This window comes from Aythya ferina, assembly GCF_964211825.1.
Source record: "Aythya ferina genome assembly, chromosome: 24".
In the NCBI taxonomy this organism is placed as follows: Eukaryota; Metazoa; Chordata; class Aves; order Anseriformes; family Anatidae; genus Aythya; species Aythya ferina.
Window position 1 is genome coordinate 698,816 of NC_140322.1, and position 17,514 is coordinate 716,329.

Sequence of the window (17,514 nt, forward strand, 5' to 3'; positions counted from 1 at the left end):
TACAGACCAGAAAGCCAAAGAAGCAATCACAGAACAGAAGCACCACGCTGAGATAACCCAGGGATGGGAATAACCTCGATGTCAGCGCTCTGAAACATCTGCTGCAAAGCGTTAACAGAGGCCAAAGGAGCAGAGCTGCACGAGTGAAATCCTAAAGGTTACACCGAGCAAGCAGCAGACTGTAAATCATGCTGCTTTCAGCAACAGCCATTCGATAACAGAAGCAAGCAGTGGGTGAGCATCGGCCTGAAGACGACACATCTGAGGCAATCAACATCTCAGAGACCCCGGTGAGATAGGAGCATATGGAGAACAGACCCGAACTCCACCACGTGCAGTGAGCTGCAGTAAGAGCTGCTCAATGCTCCTTTCCTGCTGGAAAAGGGGGCAGAAAGGAGGGTCCCTGGCCCCCTTTCACAGATGGCTGCTCTCTGCTTTGCCACAGCACTTCTGCTCATCCCGCCTCCCCTCCCACGAAACGTGCTGGGGATCCTCTTGCAAAGCCTCCCAGCCTACGAGGCACCGAAGGCAGCATTGCTGACGGGAGAGAATTTCAGATTCCTGCCTTGCACCTTGATGCACTTCATTCCTGGCCACAACCCTTGCTCATCTTTCTCTCCAGTGCTTTCCCCCACCCAACGTGCCTCGCAGTTGCAGTTTTGTGGTTTGCTTCGGATCCACTCTCTCCAGTTGCTGCCCGTTCCTGGACACCCCGACCTGCTCCCCGCAGTGCCTGGCGCTGCCTGGCCCCCAAAGGCCACAGAGGGAAAGTTCTCAGACTCCCGCGACTGGGAGAGAAGGCAACATCTGCTAAAACCCAGAGCCTTACCTCTGCAAGGATCGTTCTTCACCAGGAACTCATCCAGGGCCATCCATCCTCCTCCAACGCGGACCATGACCGTGCTCCGCAGGATGCGGACCAGCCGCAGCTGCTGGGAATCGCCGAACTGCGGAGCCAAAAACCAGAGCTCAGGCAGGGCCACGAGGGAAGCACAGCTCCTCCCCGCCGCGGGCTGCACCAGGGCAAGGCGGGACCACGCCTGCCACTACGCTACTGGAAATTCTGGGGTCCCAAATGCTGTTATCGGCCTATTGAATGCTTCCTCGGTTTCCCCAGATATGCCTTTATGGATCAAATGCCTCTCTGGCACCAATTTACAGTTTTTCTGCTGCTTGGTATTAATATCATGCAGCTATCAAAATCCTTTAGTTTTAAAACAAAAGACAGAATTTTTTAGAGCAGCAAATGAGAATTGGGAATTTGGCCATTGGATGGATTTTCGCAGCCAGAATTGTAGGTTTCCTTCTTGTTATAAAAAAAGAGAGGCTGTCAATGCCCTGACGCTCCTGGTGCAGTCTGCTTGGAAAAGAGACGGCTGATACGGATCACTGAGGGCTGGTGAAACAGCAAGGCAGGCAGTGCTGTGTCACCGCTGAGCAAGAAACCTCGGATCAAGTCTGAAGCCCAGGGATTTCGCTGAGCCTCAGACCTGACCCCAACCAGCCACAAAGCTCCCGCTGCGGAGATCGCCCCGTGAGGATGTTTCAGTGAGTGCGGTGATGGGAATCCAGGCAGGAATCCCGCAGAAATGTTGATTAGTGATTGCGATGTACATTAGTGATTTGAAACACCTGCAATTTCAAACAAGTGCACCCCGGATCAGAAGCAGGCGGCTGTTTCCCAAAGCTCCCTGAGCCTCCCGGAGAGCCAAGCCCAGGCTCCTGGTTGCCTCCTGCACTGCGGGGGAGCAGCCGCCCTACACCCTACACCCATCCCTGCAAAGCCCCTGCTCCAACAACGAGGTTGGGGAACCACTCTTAGGAACCAAGACCACCTTAAGAATGATTAAAAAAAAAAGGAAAAAAAAAAAAAAAGCAGTAACATTTTCCCTGTGTGGACAGCAATACAAAAAACAAGAGACAAAATGAAAACACAGTGCAAGCCACATCGAGACGGGGTACTGCAGGTGGGGGAAAGGAGGGAGCAGGCTCCTGGCCACCCGGGGGTGCTGGAGGGGGGTCTGTCCCCAGTTTGGGGTCCTCCCAAAACCCGCTCGCCCCAGTGCAGCTGTGAGAGGTGCTGCAGCTGTGCCGGGATGGAGCTGCCTCACTCTGAGGGCTCAGCGTGCTTCGGGCACTGCATCCAGAGCTCGGTCAGCGGGGCGGACACCAGCCTGCCGGGCAGTGATGTTCCAGGGCAGACAGATCTCCAGACAGCCGAGCACAGCTCCTCTGCACCAGGGATGTGTCAGTTCTCATTTCCACTGCCACATTTAGATTATTTTTCAGTTGTCATTGAGAATTTTTCTAAAATCGCTGTCTAAAACAAAGCCAGAGCTCTCTTGGTTCCGTTCACTACGGAAATCCAAGCTTAGTTCTTTTGGGGCATGTTTTTGGTAGGGCACCTTTAGTCCACATGAAAAATACACCCGTGTGGGGCCAGTGGGCACATCCTAAGGACATGTGCTGCTCCAGTCCTGTTAAAAGAAGAGCTCTGAGCACCGCAGCAGCCGGCACTTTGACACATGGCCCCGCTAACCACGGTCACACCAGGGGGACACGCGTGGTTTGTGCGAGCCTTGCTCCCCTTAGGAGTTACTCAGCGGGTGCAGCAGGGATGGAGGTTTAGTTATCATTACCTACGGGATTAAACATGTGGACCTGGCGTTCTCATTCCATGGTGATTGTGATCCAAACCCATCCAGAGCCTGGTACAGCCCTCGTGCATGTTTTACCCCCATGTCCTGAGGGAGGCAGAAATCTGCCCAGCAGCACTGCCTGCTGCAGGGGGCCGTGGCTCAGCACCTCTGGAGGTTGCCACAAACATCCCCAGGGTAGCCAAGAAAGGAGCCCAGGAGAGAGAAAACTCTCCCTTTCTGATTCTTCCAATTGAACTTTTCCCTTCTTTCTGCATGATGCAGTCTTTAATTTTTTTTTGGTTGGCGATCCCAGCTTGCGCACGCCCCTGTACCAGGCTCTGCGAGCAGCTAACAAGCTCTCTAAGGCAGCACATTACAGGTCACATCCTCCCACAGCAACAAAGGACAGAGCGCAGTACGACACACAAGCTACGATTGTTATGAAGAGGTGAGAGCATTGCAAGGCAAACTGTACCTGATTGCCGAGGAAGAACTACGGAGGAGAGAAGTTGTGGAGGGATAAGGGTTGGGGAGGGGGGAAGGGAAGTCAAGAGCGAGAGGAAAGAAAAGAAAAAAAACAAGAAAAACATTTTATGGGATTAACAGTGCAATAATCACGAAAACTGTTAACTGCGGGGAGTTAGAAATCTGGGGGTTCTGCTGCTCGGTTCTCGGGCAGCAGCCGCAGCTCAGCCGGCAGCAACGCGCCCGGAGCGCTCGGCTCAGCCCCTCCGTGCCGAGCCACGAGTCCTGAAAACAACGCGCAGGAAACCAGGCGGGTTTGCTGCCAGCTTGCTTCAGAAGTTTACCTCGGTGAATAATTTGAAACGTAAACACCGAGGCCGTTACAAAGAGATTCTTTAAGGAAATTATTCTCCTTCTTCAGGAGCGAGCTAAGAAAAACACGGGCGTAAGGTACACTCATCCACGAGGAGAACTTCAAGGGCAGCCGGCGGCGGCAGTGAATGCAGCACTTCATGCTGCCCGCCCCAGAACAGTGCCACTTTTATGCTCTCCTGCAGCTCCCGGCGTGGGGCACGCCCTGGGGCCGGGCACAGCGCTGGGCAAATGGGGCTGAGGCACCGCTGCCTCCCTGGGACGTGGTGTGCCACGGGGTGAGGTCCCCGGGGGTCCCTGGGGCCAGGGCCAGGGCTCCCCCCCATGCTGGGCACCCTGGGGGCTGCAGGCAGCCCATGGGTAACCTCCCTGGGGGGCACTGGTGCTGCTGGGGCAGTGTTCAGAGCCCTCTGCCTTACCCGGTATTTGTTCTCGCCGATCTGCTCCACTTGAAACCTCTTGGCACACTTGCACTGGGCCACTTGCCGGGTGACCTGCAGCCGACAAAAAAGAAAGGTAAGGGGCCAGGGTCTGAGTCTCCCCGACACAAAGCATTGCTTGGATAAAATACAAACCCAAGCAGCCTTTCCTTCAAACGCACAGTAGGTACCGGCGATACATGGATGAATTATTTTGGCTCAGCACCAGCACAGCTCTTTCTTCCCTTTGTTTCCCCCCTGCCAGCCTGCAGCCCGAACCACCCCAAACCACAGCGCCCGCCCCGCCAGGTGCTTCACCTCATCTTCGATTTTGTCTGCATCGGTGGTTGGGCGGTAGGCATCCTTGTTCGGATGGAGAGCAGCCACAAACTCGTAGTAATCGATGTAGCCGTCGCCGTCACGGTCAAAGATGTCGGCCACCGCGGTCATCTCCAGCTTCGTGGTGGGGAATTCTGGAAGGAGGAAGAAATGAGAAACCGGTGCGCAGACCTCACCCCTCAGAGCCAGGGATGTCAGGGTAAGGTGGTAGCTTGGTCCTTGGGCAGCAGCAGCCTCTCGTCACAACGAGGTGGCCGTTTTCTGAGCCCCTTTCAGGCGGACGGGGACTTACTAGAGGCCAGGATGCCATCGATGAACTCCTGCCGGGTGATTTTCCCATCCTGGTCTTTGTCAATGCGCCGGAAGAAGTCCATGACGCGGGACTTCTTGTGGTTCATCCAGCGCATGTACTTCTTCCGCCAGACATCGAAGTCGAAGTTTGCAAACTCCTTCAACTGGAAAGAAACCGAGAGTCAGTGCGGGAAATCCCCAGAGGAAAGGCACCCAGCTCCACAGCACCCCCTGCACCAGCCTCCCGGGGACCGTGCCCGGGTCCCTGCTAACGCCCAGTGCCCGAGCTCCGGGAGGGCTGAGCCGGGGGAGCCCCGCTCACGAGGGGCTTCTCGGACGGACTCCCCAGAACAGCACGACACACAGCGCAGCCCACAGCACCACGCGGACCGGGCGTCACGTCAGCACCGACACGGGATGAAGCATCCCCCACGGCCGTGTACGGACACAGACGCAGAGCTAGCTACGTGCACACAGACGCACACACACACCCGCCTCGCCGCACTCCTCTGGGGCATCTCCTCACCTGCATCTCGCCTGCCAATGCCCCCACTCTGCCTCGTGGGAGGAACACCCACGGCCATCACCCTTGTGGGTGCTTGTTTCCCCTCTCTCTGTCCCCATTTCCCCTCTCCCTTTCCTGTAAGCAGCACAGAAAGCTTTCTTGCTCGTCTCCCAGGAAAGACAGCGGCTGGGGAACATCCAGCAACACCCACAGCACCAGGCTGGGACAAGCCTCTCATCCTCCTCTTAAACTAACACCACTTTTGAACCCCCCCCAAAAGGGCTCCCACAACCCCACCAGCTTGAGAGAGCTTACAGCAAGGTAATGCAACAATTCTGAACGCTTTTTTTTTTTAAAAAAAAAGACATTCCTGGAGTTAAAAGCAACAAAGGAAAAACATCAATACGCATAAACTGAACTGACCTACAGAAAAAGCAACGAAAAACAAAAACACTCACTTCTGGGCATAGCTGCTTTGTTAAGCGTAAATAAAAACAAAAATTACATTAGATGTTTGGAAAAGATATATACAGTAGCACTAATCAGTTAAACTAATTACTAGGAATAAAGCAGGCCTGGCTGCCATTACCTCGACAGATACCAACTCCAGGAGCACAAAGCAGTTCATTAATGTGCAGTTAATTAAAGACGGCTGTTTCCAGCCATAATGCTTTAGAACAGCTCCTTTTTTTTTTTTTTTTTTTTGGCATTTTCGGGAAGGCAGCAGAACAGTCTGCGAGGCCCAGGCCATTCAAGAGGCAGCACTAATTTTTAGCACCTCTGGTGCCAGGGCCCAGGCACCGCTCCCCCCCCGGCGGGGCAGCGCAGCCGTTACCTCCTCCAGCCGGTCCAGGGCATCGTTGAGTTTCCGCTGCCGCTCCAGCGCCAGCAGCCAGACCTGCTGCCAGCGGGCCGAGAGCTGGTTAATGCGGGGGTTCTTCGTTTCCGACTGGGAGATAATGGGCATGGCTGGGGGGGCAGCCTGGCTCAAAGATTTTCCTGGAAAAAGGGGAGAAAATGCATTATTTGAGGTTGTACCGATGGGTTCAGGCAGTCCGAGCGGTGGAGGACAAGCAGCGATGCAATGCAGCGTGCATTTAGAACAGAAAGGCTCCCCCAGCCCTGCTGCTCTCTGAACGGCAGCGCAGGCTGGAGCCGTGTCCCCAGGCAGGACGGGGCAGGAGCCTGCACCCCAAACCCTGCCAGCGCACCCTGGCAGCAGGGGATTCACTGCAAACTCTGCCTTCCAGCAGCAATGTAGAGAAAACAAATCAATTAAATAATAAATCACAAAAGAAGTGTGGAAAGAACCCAGAGAGAAGCGAGAGTGTGCGCTTCCCAGCGCTGCTGAGACAACCAAGACAAGGGCAGGCTCAGCACCCCTGGCAGAGGCAGTTTTGCAATCGCCACCTGGATTCTCCCCTCCCAACAAGCTTAACTGCCTTCCTGGTGGCTGTCAGTGCAGGATGCCTCGGTAATTGATAATCAGAGCTAATTAGTTTCCTACGTATTCCACTTCCTCCCACCACAGCACATGTTCCCCTGCAGGGGTACGTACTGTTGCTACGGGACTTGTCGATGAACGGCCCGTGGGGGGGCTCGGTGGCTTTCCTCTTGTAGGTCTTGGTGACCCGGTCCACATCCGGCTGTTTCCGTGTCATCTCCTCCATGAAGGACTGCCAAAACACAGAAGCAACAAAATGTGAGCGGTTTCGAGATGGTTTTGGCCTCCAGCCACTGTTGCTTTGGATTCTCCCTGGACGTGCCGAGCCCACGGAGAACACCGGTGTGTTGAGGGATGTGGGCTCGCAGTCAGGCAATTGCACAGCTCTGACTTCAATCTGCAAACACCTGATTTCATCCCCTGGGCTGGCTTTGCTTCTAAGCGACAGCTTGGGATGTGCAAGATGCTATTTTAATAGGAATTTAAACAGAATTCAGTGCCTCCCCCACAGCACGGCAGGAATAAAACCCCGTTTGCCCTCTCCCAAGGTCCTGCAATGCTCCCCATGGCACAGAAAAGCAAGCTTGCTTCGGCACAAGGCTTACCTGGTGCTCAGTGATGAGGGCTTTGACCTGGTCGATGTTTTGAGGCATCGCCTCCTGATCCCGCTGAATCAGGGTGGTCTCAGCCCACTGGATCCAGGCCAGGAGCTCTTCCAGAAGCTCTGCGTTCGCCACCAGCTCTGAAAGCGCAGACTCCAGCCTCTGCTGGTGCTGCTTGGCCCACGTGAGAACCTGTTGGGGGTGCCGAGAGGGCCATCAGCCCAGCAGGGGAAACCAGGGGGATGAAAAGCAACAACAGGGGCACGCTCTGGGACCGGGCAGCAGGTCAGGGACCGGGCAGCAGCTCAGGGACACGCTGCCCCAGAGCTGACCACCCTGGCTGGACACGAGCCCCTGGGGACTCACCTCCTCGAACCTGGCCCGGATGATGGTGATCCAGTGCTTGATGGTGGTGATGCAGTCGGGGTGGCAGGCGGCCAGGATGACCTCTCCCATCCCCACTGCTGCGTTCACGTCCACCCTCTTCTCCTCCACTTTCTTCATGAACTCCTGGGAGAGGGGCACACGCGGGCCAGGTGTGAGGGGCTGGCACATGGCAGGGGCCACCCAGCCCTGCCAGCCCCCACCCTGCACCCATCTGCAAGCTCTGCATGGGAACACTTCTCATCAAAATTAGTAGCCCATATTATTTTCCTATCCAACTGGTGTCTTTTTTTTTTTTTTTTTATAAAGCCATTATAATTTCCCTTCATCCCTTGAAACACAAACCACAGGAACTTAAGCAAGGCCCAAACGGATTATTTTGCAGTATTGTTGCCCATAAATTTTGCTCAGGTCTAAAAAGAGAAGGCAGAGAGCCGCCCTGTGCTCCTGGCTCCTGCCCTTGACCCTGAGGGCAGCTCCACGCTGTGACCCAGAGCTCCCTGTCACCTTGTGAACATCGATGAGGGACTGCAGCGCCTCAGCATCGTCAGGAAGCGCTCCCCGAAAGCGCAGGGACTGCTCTGCCTCCGAGAGCCACTCCAGCAGCATGTGCACGGCCGTCCTGAACTCCTCTGCCTGCGGACACAGAAGCACATGCATCAGCCCTCCTTGGGACACGTGCCAGCCAAGTCACAGTTGGGAGCTGGAGAGACAAGGGGCTGAAAGGGACTTCAAAACAAGAAAAAGAAAAGAGAAGAAGGACCTGTCTGTTGGCCTGGACCTGCCCAGCACCAGCACAGGGCTCTGCAGCTCTGGCCTGAACCCAGAGGCAGCGGTCATGCTCCTGGCCCTCTCCTTGGCACCAGCTGCGCCACAGAACTCAGTGTTTTTTAAAAACAGCCCAGCTACCTGCGCTCTAGCCAATTTGGCACCTGGGTAGTTTATTCTGCAAATTGCCTACTTGACATAAAATCTACGTAAGAGCCTTCTGACCTTTCTTTCAGCTCAAGTCTATGTCTTTTTCTTGCACTGAACTTCAGCAAAACCAAGCCTGAATAGCCTCTGATCAGCAGCCTCTTCCCACCTGCCTGCTGCACACGTCAGCAAGATCTTTCCGTCCTCCCTTTTCAAACAAGCCTTTATCGGCTCTTCATTGAGGAAAAGGTAAGGAACTGGTGCTGCTTTGCAGTTCTCACTGGTAGCAGCTACAGGACTGGGGTGTCCTGCTTAGTCAGGAAATCGGTTGCCTCTGCCTCTGGCACAGGGGGAAGTGCCCGACACATTTCCTCCAAGGGAGGTGTTTGTGTTGCAGCCCAGGACTCAACCCTGTGGCATGGGCAAAGCTCTCCAAACCCATTTCCACTGGTAGCCTTTTGCTCACCTGCTTCAAAGCCTGTTCCAGGCGTGTTTGTTTCGACACAGACAGCTTGCACACCGTGTCCCAGCGGTTGCTCAGCTCTTGCAGCTGCACTTTCACCCAGGTGGTGTCATCCCGGCTGTTCTCGATGAGCTCCCGGCCGGAGCGCTTGAGCACCTGGACAGTCCCCGTGCGCTTCCCCAGCTCCTTCTGGAAGACCTGAAGGAAGAGAGGGCCAAAGCCAAATGGGTCAGTCCCAGGGAGTGGGGTAAGACTGGGGGCCACATCTTGAATAGTTTTTGGCATGGGTTTTGCACCCACTGCCCAGCTAGGTGGGATGGCAGGCAGGCTGGGAGCTGGCCAGCACATGCAACACCTGAGCACGTTTCAACCTAAGTGCACACGGGCAGAGAACTCAGCACTGTCAAAGCTCTCAGAAGGGCAGGAGCCCAGACTTGGCACCACTGCACCCTGCAGAATGGCCGTGACCCAGAGCAGAAGGTTCAGGCTGCAGTGCAAGCAGCTGCTTTGAGCAGAAGCCCAAGCCCTGTCTGCAGATTTCATGTGTGACCTAATCCAAAACTGGGAGCACCAGCTTCTGAGACACGCTGGAGAGAACTGCCAAGACCAAAGTTTATAGAGGACTATAAACTCAGCCACCTCTTCAAAACTGAATCCTCAACAGATCTATCTGGTAGTGTCTTGGAGGAACACAGCTCCAGGCCCTGAAACCTTTCCAGGAACAGAAACGTTTCTTCCCACTTGTTCACCCTGTTTTTGCCCTCCCTGTCCAGCTCAACGCAGTGAGAAAAGCAGCTCCACGGCGAGCCACCAGCTTTGGCTCCTCTGTTGTTCGGCACTCGGGGAAGACGAGCTCTGCTCACATCCCCAAGAAGAACTGCAGAAGGAGCTCTCACCTTGTGAGCATCCATCAGGTTCATGACCAGGTCCAGGTCACCGTGGACAGGCTGATCTTCAGCTAGCTGGGGCTCCACCTTGTACAGCCAGTCCACCAAGGCCTGCAGCGCATCCATGAACTGGCCAGAGAACAAGAGGGCTTCTTCCAGCTTGTGCTGCCTGAAAAAACAGATATCCCCGTGAGCTTTCATGAACATCTCCTTTTGTCATTGCCCAGTGAACTTCTCCACCCTCTGACCACCCCACAAAATCACCACGTGCTCTCGGTCCAACCTCCCTTCTGCTGCTCCCCGCTTTGCCAGCCCCTGGCAAACAAGCCCTGCTGGTACAACAGTGGGGCTGGATTTACCTTTCCACAGATTTGCCGCACACCGTGTCCCATTTATCCCGGACTTCTCCCAGTAAATTGTCCAGCTTTTGAGTGTCATCTGGAAGCAAGGCCTTTTCTTTGAGGGCTCTGCCCGTCCTGATGGTGGTGTCGTAGACAGGCTGCTTTCCACCAAGTGTTTTCTGGAACTCCTGGGAACAGGGAGGGAAAACAAAACTGCTTCAGAAAGCCTGACCTCGCAAAGAAGACACATGGCTCTCGTGTGGATCCCTGGCTGTACGTTTTCTACTGCAGCATTAAGCATGGCCATGCCTTTCCCCTGCTCTGAGAGCAGAGGAGACACTGCCCCACTCCCTCCTGACAAATTGCCCTCCCACCCCAAGGCCAGTGCCAGTCCTGCACCATCAGAGCTTTACCTTGTGTTTGGAGAGCTGGAGCTTGATTTTGTCAGGATCATTGGAAATCTCCAGCTCGGAATCCAGGTGATTCTCTGCATCCTCCAGCCAATCAATCAGTTTCTTCCAAGCTTCGTGGAACTACAAAGAAACAGAAGCAAGTTTGAAACTTCACACTGAAGCTGCCTCCAGTCCCGTTCTGGTCTCGGGACCTCCTGCCCCCAGGGCTGGCCATGCCTCGGGGTCTGTCGCACCCTCCCCGTGTTCCTCACCTGCTTGGCTCGCTTCCTGGCATCATCGAGAGCCCGGCCCCGCTCCACTGAGCGCTGCACGACCTTCTCCCAGCGGGACTGGACGCTCACCAGCAGATTCTTGATCAACACCACGTCCTGCTTTTGACTGAGAAACTTCAGCTGGTTCCCAGTTTGGTCCAGCTCGATGATGCGATCCCGATGAGCGTTCACTTCGTTGGCAAACACCTGCAAACAGCAAAGACGTGCTCCTATCCGTAAGGAGCCCCGGACGTGCCCACAAGCACCGTGTGCTTGGGTGGGGGTTCAGGTCCCACAGTTGCTCCCACCACCCCGTGAAGCTGTCCTGCACACCTTGTGCTCATCGATCTGGGCCAGCACGGCGCTGAGGATGAGGCTGGGTGGGGGCACGATGTTCAGGCTCTGCTCAGCCAGCGTCAGCCAGTTGATGAAGTCCTGCAGGGAGTTCTGGAAGTCCGTGGCCAGGGCAAGAGCCTCCTCCAGCTTCGCCTGCAGCAGTGGGGAGGGAGGGGGGAAAAAACCAACACTGAGGGCGAGAGCTCCCGATCTGCGGTTTCCCAGACAAGGGCAGGCTTTGTGTCCCTGCTGAAACGCGCCTCTAATGGGAACCTCGTCAACTCGGCCAGGAAACACGACTTGTTTACCAAGGCGAGGAGGTTTCAATGAAAGCCGCCGCTTCAGAATTGGTTTCTTTCAAAACCCACGGGTGAGAGTCGCACGTGAAAGGGGAGACAACTCCATTATCGACACACAAGCAGCTGCGTCGCCCTCAGCTTCCCGAGAAAGGGATCACCATGGGAAGAGCTCTCAGTAAATGGGAGGTGGATGACATTTCGATGGCAACAGCTGCAGCACCACAAATTTATTCTGGGCTGAGGCCACCGCGTCCCTTGTTTTATCTCATCACCGGCCAAAACACTAGAATGGAGTCAGCTCAGAGGAGGATTTGGCCTGCTGTCTCACGCAGAGGACCAACAAAGTGTGTCTTTCAGAGCTGCAGGAGGTTTCTTACCACCCCTCCTCGAAACTAATCCAAATGCAATTTTACCCTCATTTTCTGTGTGATTTAACCAAATTTTATAACTATGTAGAAATAAATAATAGCTCAGCTCTCAGGCAGCACCATTTGGATGACAAATTCAACCTGTGCAACCCAAGAGAGGTTATTAAAAAAAAAAAAAACACAACCCTCCTCTCCAGCCCTGTCTGTCTCCTTGCACTCTCGGGGTAGAGCAGAGCAGCAGGCAGGGGGCACCTGCTGTCGGTCCATCTTGTGGGGTAAGGACAGACGGTGTCTCTGCAAACGATACCTTTCTCTCCTCCATCTTGGTGCTGACCAGACACCACTTCTGCTCCAGCAGCGCTACGCTCTGCTCCGTCTTGGAGCCGGAGCCCGAGTCGTCGCGGTTCAGCAGCATCAGTCGCCCCTTGGCCAGCAGCTGGCTGTACACATCCTCCTGCGCTTTCAGCTGGCCGTACAGCTCCTGCAAGCGAGGCAGCACCGAAGCGTTAGACAAAGCAGGAGCTCAGAAAGGGGCTGCAGCTCGCTGCAACTCAAGGTGATGAGAAAATTAAGTTCTGGGCAGGCAGCACAGCGACAGCAGCGTGCCACTTTGAGCAGAGGATGGTGCTTAAAGCACTGTGATGCTTGTCCAGGCATCAAGTGCAAATTTATCTGTAAGAGAGCAGAGAAGCTCTCATCTCCCTTCCCGTCAGACACATAAAGGAGAAGTTTTTGATGCTGATATTTAACAGACAAAAGCTTGTGGAATTGAAAGTACTAAAAACCTGCCCCAAGAAATTACCATGTGGGCATTGAGCTGTTCCCGGGCAGTTTCTGGCAGACCTCCCGTGGGCTTCGATGCAGACAATTGGCTCTCCATTCTCGTTAGCCACAGGAGGAAGTCTTCAATCTCACCATGGAAACCCTGGGCCTGTTCGGGAACATATAATCGGCCACCATCAGATGACATCAGCCACCATTGATCATGCGCCAGGGTTAACGCTGTGCTGGCTTCAAAACCAGATAAAGAGGCAGTGCTGGACTGAACAGCGCGTTAAGAGGGATGCACAAGGTACCCCCTTAACCATGTCATTCTGGCAAATAAACAAAACACAGTTGGTTTTGCAAACAAAAAGCTGCCTGCTTCTAAATCTCACTGTGAAGCTTGTGCATCTCTGTCCTGGCACACTGCACTGCTCCAGGACAGTTAGATGGAAAGCACGGCACTGAAAGCCCAGGGTCTCCAGCTCCTCTCCCCTTTGCTCCAGAAGGAGCTCCCCTCTGTGCAGGCCAGTACCCGCCGTGTGCCCTGACCTGCTGGAGGGTGGACTGCAGCTGCTGCTCCCTCTCCTCTGTCTTCTGCAGCACCGACTCCCAGCACGCGTTCAGCTTCTCCAGGCGGTTCCGCAGGCTGCTGGCATCGTCCCCTGCGCTGGACTCCAGGAGCTCGTTGCCTGCTTTGTTCACCGTCTCCACGGTTGCTTGGTGGGCCAAGACATCGTTCTTCAGCACCTACATGAGACACGTTGGGCAAATGTTGGACATCTCTGTAAACGCCCTGTTAATTCCAGCGTGCTCTTGTGGACTTGAACCAAACCAACTCAAACCCTTCGTCAGAGAAAATTGTGCAACAGGAATGGATCAAAAAGTGACACAGTGAGACTACTCACATGGTGCTTTGCAAGTTCAACCTCGATGACTTTTGGGTCGCCATTGATGGGCTTCTGCGCATCGAGCAACTCCTCAGTGTGGGTCAGCCACGCCATCAGCTCTGCTAATGCGTGCTGGAACTGCCCAAGTGCCAGAAGAGCAGCTTCGAGTTTGTGCTGGGCAATGACAGGGAAGGAAAAGGAAAGTTTAAGTCAGGAAGGAGGGGGAGCATCCGAGTGAATTTCAACCCTGCACTGGCAAGAGTCCAGATCTCCTCTGTACCTGTCTGTGAGCAATCTTCTCGCCCAAATTCTCCCAGAGATGTTTCAGCTCTGTCAGTGGCTCCTTTATGATGTCTCTGTCTGTCTCATCTGTAGCTTTTTTTAGCATCAGTTCACCTTGGTGATTAAGCTTTTCCATCTCAATCTGCTGCTGGTAAACCTCCATTTTAAACTCCTGCCAAAACAAGCAGGACAAAAACCAGAACGAAATGAATCATTCGAGCGAGAGCTCTGCGATGTAAAGCAAGCACCAGAGAAGCGGCCCGGCTCCACCCGCGTACCTTCATCTCGTTCATTTGCTCCTTGACTGTGTTGAGGTCAGTGCCGACAGGAGACATGTTGCAGAGTTTAATCACGGCATTATCCAGCCAGTCAAACATGGCCTGAAAGGAGTGCAGACACCATCAGCAAAGGGAAAGGCAAACAACGCTCTTCCACAGCCAGCTGGGAAAAAGGGGCAGGTGCCCCCATCACCAGGCAGCCACCAGACTTTTTCCCTTGTGGGGCAAACTTTCCCTGCTTGCTCTATAAGAAAGTGTTGGCAGCCAGGCTCATCCTGCTCTGCTGTGCAGAAGCAAAGACAGGCTTGGGAAGCCAAATGCAGTCAAACATTTGCTATTCCCTGGAGCTGGCTGGAAAGCTCAGGGTCTAACAGAGGCTGTCAACAGTCACGCAGGAGACATTTTCCTGCCTTGCATTACTGTAAAGCCTAGCACAGCTTCAGGGAGAGGATGCACAGTGACGTTCCCACGTCTACCCACCACACATAAACAGCCCTGTCTCTTACTTGAAGAGTATCTTGGTACTGCACAGCCGACTGCATGGCTTCTTCGAGCTTTTCAAGCCTTTCCTTCCAAGTTTTGTTTAGATTTTCCCACGCATTGTTCATCTGCAGAACACAAGATTGCCCACAGAATTTGTTAGGCTCCTCCACTTGAGCTCTCGCTTGCTCCTACCTGATTTTATCTGAATGAGGGACTGCTGTTTTTCCTACCTCATCAATGCTCTTTTTCACTTCTGGTTTCTCAGTTTCGCCACAGGCAAAAATTAAGTCAGTTCCAAGGAGTCGGATGAACTCCAGCTCTTCATGCAAGCCATCCGTTTCCTCCTTAATGGTCTGCATACAACATAATGGTGAAAGGAAAATGTTTATTATTAAATGATCCTCCAAAAATTCCCCATAAATAGGAGGGCTAAAGCGTGGAGAGTCCTTTCTGTGCTGGACATGTCCTGCATCCTGGCCAACAGCCCACGGCCAGACCAGACCCCAGGGCTGCATCACGAAGCAAGCAGATGGGTGCCCTGCTCAGCAGCACTGCCACCACCAACCTTTCTGCTCCCACCTCTGGCCAGAGTGGCAGCGCAGCTGTTTGCAGGGTTTGGGGGAACTAAAAGAAGGAATTCTGTATTTAGCTTGACGTGAGCCTGAACTGCCTCTCTGGAGATGTTGTTTACAAGAGATGTTCTGTTTACAGGAATGTTTTGTCAATACAGGAATTAGTTTTTGAGACCCAAAAGTTGCAAACCAAAGTCAGAGTGGTTATAAAACAAAAATAGAAAGGACAAACTTAGCAAAGAGCAACACGTAACGTAACACGCCATCTCCCCAAGGTCCGAGCCCAGTCAATATGCAAACACCTGAAGTGGATTTCACCATTTACTTGAAACAACCACACAACAACACACAAATCCGAGCCCATCCAGCTTTACACTTATCTCCACTCTAACAAAATCTAAATATACACTTCCCACGCTAGACAGCACTCAAATGCCTTCTACACAGACTGGGAGCAGAACCGTGCAAGCTTCCACATCACTCAAACATGTGGGCACACAACTCTGACCGCATGCTCAATAAGCTTCCTAAAACAGTAGCAAAAAAAAGTGATTTAAGCATTATTTCCTCGTCTGGAACAGGGGGTGGTGGAGGTGGGAAGGTAAATGTAAAATACACTTATGTTTTTTCCCTGCAGTTCCAAATTACAACAGAAACATTTCATAATCTGACTGACTGCCTACAAACATGCTCTACAGACACGTTTGGCCATGCTCGTACTTAAGACCTATCCCAATCTATCTCACAAGGTGGGTGCAAACAAGCTCCAGACAGAGGAACAGTCTCATGGTCCTCACCTCTGCTGCTTCCACCTGCTGCTTGATGATGGACGGGTCAATGCCTGGGCTCTCCAGGTCATGAACGATGTCCTGGGTGTCTTTGATGGTAGTCAGGAGGGCTGCCATGTCGTACCAGAACTTTTCTGCCAGCTCCAGGACATCAAGGAACTTCATCTCACGTTCCTCTGCCCGGGCTTTGATGTCTTCCCAGAAGAAGACCATCTGATCCAACTTATCCTGGATTACTGACAGCAGGAAAGAAAACAGTCAGTCAAGGAGAAGACTGTCCTATCTTGCCCCAAGGTAACTTTTTTACAACTCAAAAGCACTTTACAAAAACTTTTCACTTAGAAATAGCCAACAGAATATTCAAATGGGAATTAAAGGCGGATGGGGCTATCAGAGCATTAACTATGAGAGCTGCTCAGGGACAGGAGAAACCCTGGCTTGCAGAAATTCAGCCTTTATTTATGTGCAGGCAAGCTCAGGACAAATTTGCCCACGTACTCTCCTCCAATGAACCTCTGTTCAGGCCACCTCTAGCGTGAAGTCTATGCTCACTCAGTTCATGAGCTGGCTGTTGAGCTGCCAACAAAGGTGCCAATTAGTGCCAATTGTGTTGGCAGGTCTTTTTGTGCTGGGGATGTTCCTTCCCTCCATTAGGAGCTGAATCAACACCAACAAATCGTTTCACTGGGGACCACCAACAGTTGCCACAAGAGACCAGCTCACGGTGATGGCTCAGCTCAGCTGAGCTGAAACCTCAGCCTGAGCAGTCACAAACAGAGAGGAGAAACAGTTCTGCGGCTGATACCACCCCGAGATACCTTTCGCTGCCAGGTCCTTGTCTGTTCCCTGCGATCTGCCGATCAGCTCTTCCCCGCGGCGTTTCAGAGCCTCGAAGGAGGGCTGCAGCTTCTCCAGCTCCACGGTGGCGTTTTTGTTCTCGCTGATGCACTCCCGGATCTTGTCGACCTCGGCAGGAATGAGGGGCGGCATGCGCAGGCGGGTGGAGAGGGTCTCCAGCGTCTCCAGCATCGGCTCGATCTTGTCGTGGAACTGGGGAGGAGCAAGGTCATTCGGGCAGGTGAGATGAGATTAAACAGCGCTGCACCGCTCCCTCCCTGTGCACCAGCCCTTAGCGCTGCGCCCAGCGGCCTCTCGGAGAGGACAAACATTGCCAGCAACAGCAATTACACCTGCAGCCTCCTGTTCGTGCCTGCCTCGGCTCTTATTTGCTGCACACAGCCCCGGGCTGCACCAACCCCAAGGAATCCAGCCCTAAGTCAGCCAAACACACTCACAGCACAGGCAACTGTGAACCAAACACGGCAGCGCTTTGTCATGATGCTCAACCTTGTAGTATTCACGTTTTGACTGCTGTCCCGCTGCTGGCAGATGGGCAGCGTGACACAAAAACCAAATCCCATTTGTTTTATCATCTGCGCAGAGACGCTGCTGGAAGAGCGCCTGTGTTTGGTGCTGGAGGAAACCTCCGCTTGGTGCAAGGAGAGCAGGAAAACCGCCCTGGCACGGTCAGGGGGAGACGGGGGAAGGCTGCATGCGCACAGGGAGGAGCAGAGTGAGCTGCCAAGGAACGGGGGCTTCAACAAAAGCAAAATCAGAAAGCCAAGAGGGTCTAGCACAGTTTGCTATTTTTTTTTTTTGTTTGAATATACATATGGCTTCATGTTTTTTTTTAATGAAGAAAAGTCAACTTTGGCCTGGAAGACAC

General features: G+C 53.5%; 1 protein-coding gene across 1 annotated transcript in view; it reads right to left on the reverse strand.

Annotated features, from left to right (window-relative positions):
* The window catches only part of MACF1 (microtubule actin crosslinking factor 1), a 136,260-nt gene that overhangs the window by 4,549 nt on the left and 114,197 nt on the right, over positions 1-17,514 (reverse strand). Inside the window, exons 71-95 of the mRNA XM_084496861.1 lie at positions 16,607-16,838; positions 15,798-16,024; positions 14,659-14,781; positions 14,452-14,553; positions 13,946-14,047; positions 13,666-13,839; positions 13,404-13,559; positions 13,048-13,245; positions 12,536-12,664; positions 12,041-12,214; positions 11,064-11,219; positions 10,731-10,937; positions 10,480-10,599; positions 10,085-10,254; positions 9,735-9,894; positions 8,842-9,036; positions 7,968-8,096; positions 7,443-7,586; positions 7,080-7,268; positions 6,589-6,706; positions 5,866-6,029; positions 4,527-4,689; positions 4,214-4,368; positions 3,896-3,970; positions 830-947 (exon numbers count right to left, since the gene is read on the reverse strand). Of these exons, the coding sequence (XP_084352987.1) occupies positions 830-947; positions 3,896-3,970; positions 4,214-4,368; positions 4,527-4,689; positions 5,866-6,029; positions 6,589-6,706; positions 7,080-7,268; positions 7,443-7,586; positions 7,968-8,096; positions 8,842-9,036; positions 9,735-9,894; positions 10,085-10,254; positions 10,480-10,599; positions 10,731-10,937; positions 11,064-11,219; positions 12,041-12,214; positions 12,536-12,664; positions 13,048-13,245; positions 13,404-13,559; positions 13,666-13,839; positions 13,946-14,047; positions 14,452-14,553; positions 14,659-14,781; positions 15,798-16,024; positions 16,607-16,838 (3,880 nt within the window). The remainder of the gene's footprint in view (positions 1-829; positions 948-3,895; positions 3,971-4,213; positions 4,369-4,526; positions 4,690-5,865; positions 6,030-6,588; positions 6,707-7,079; positions 7,269-7,442; positions 7,587-7,967; positions 8,097-8,841; positions 9,037-9,734; positions 9,895-10,084; positions 10,255-10,479; positions 10,600-10,730; positions 10,938-11,063; positions 11,220-12,040; positions 12,215-12,535; positions 12,665-13,047; positions 13,246-13,403; positions 13,560-13,665; positions 13,840-13,945; positions 14,048-14,451; positions 14,554-14,658; positions 14,782-15,797; positions 16,025-16,606; positions 16,839-17,514) is intronic.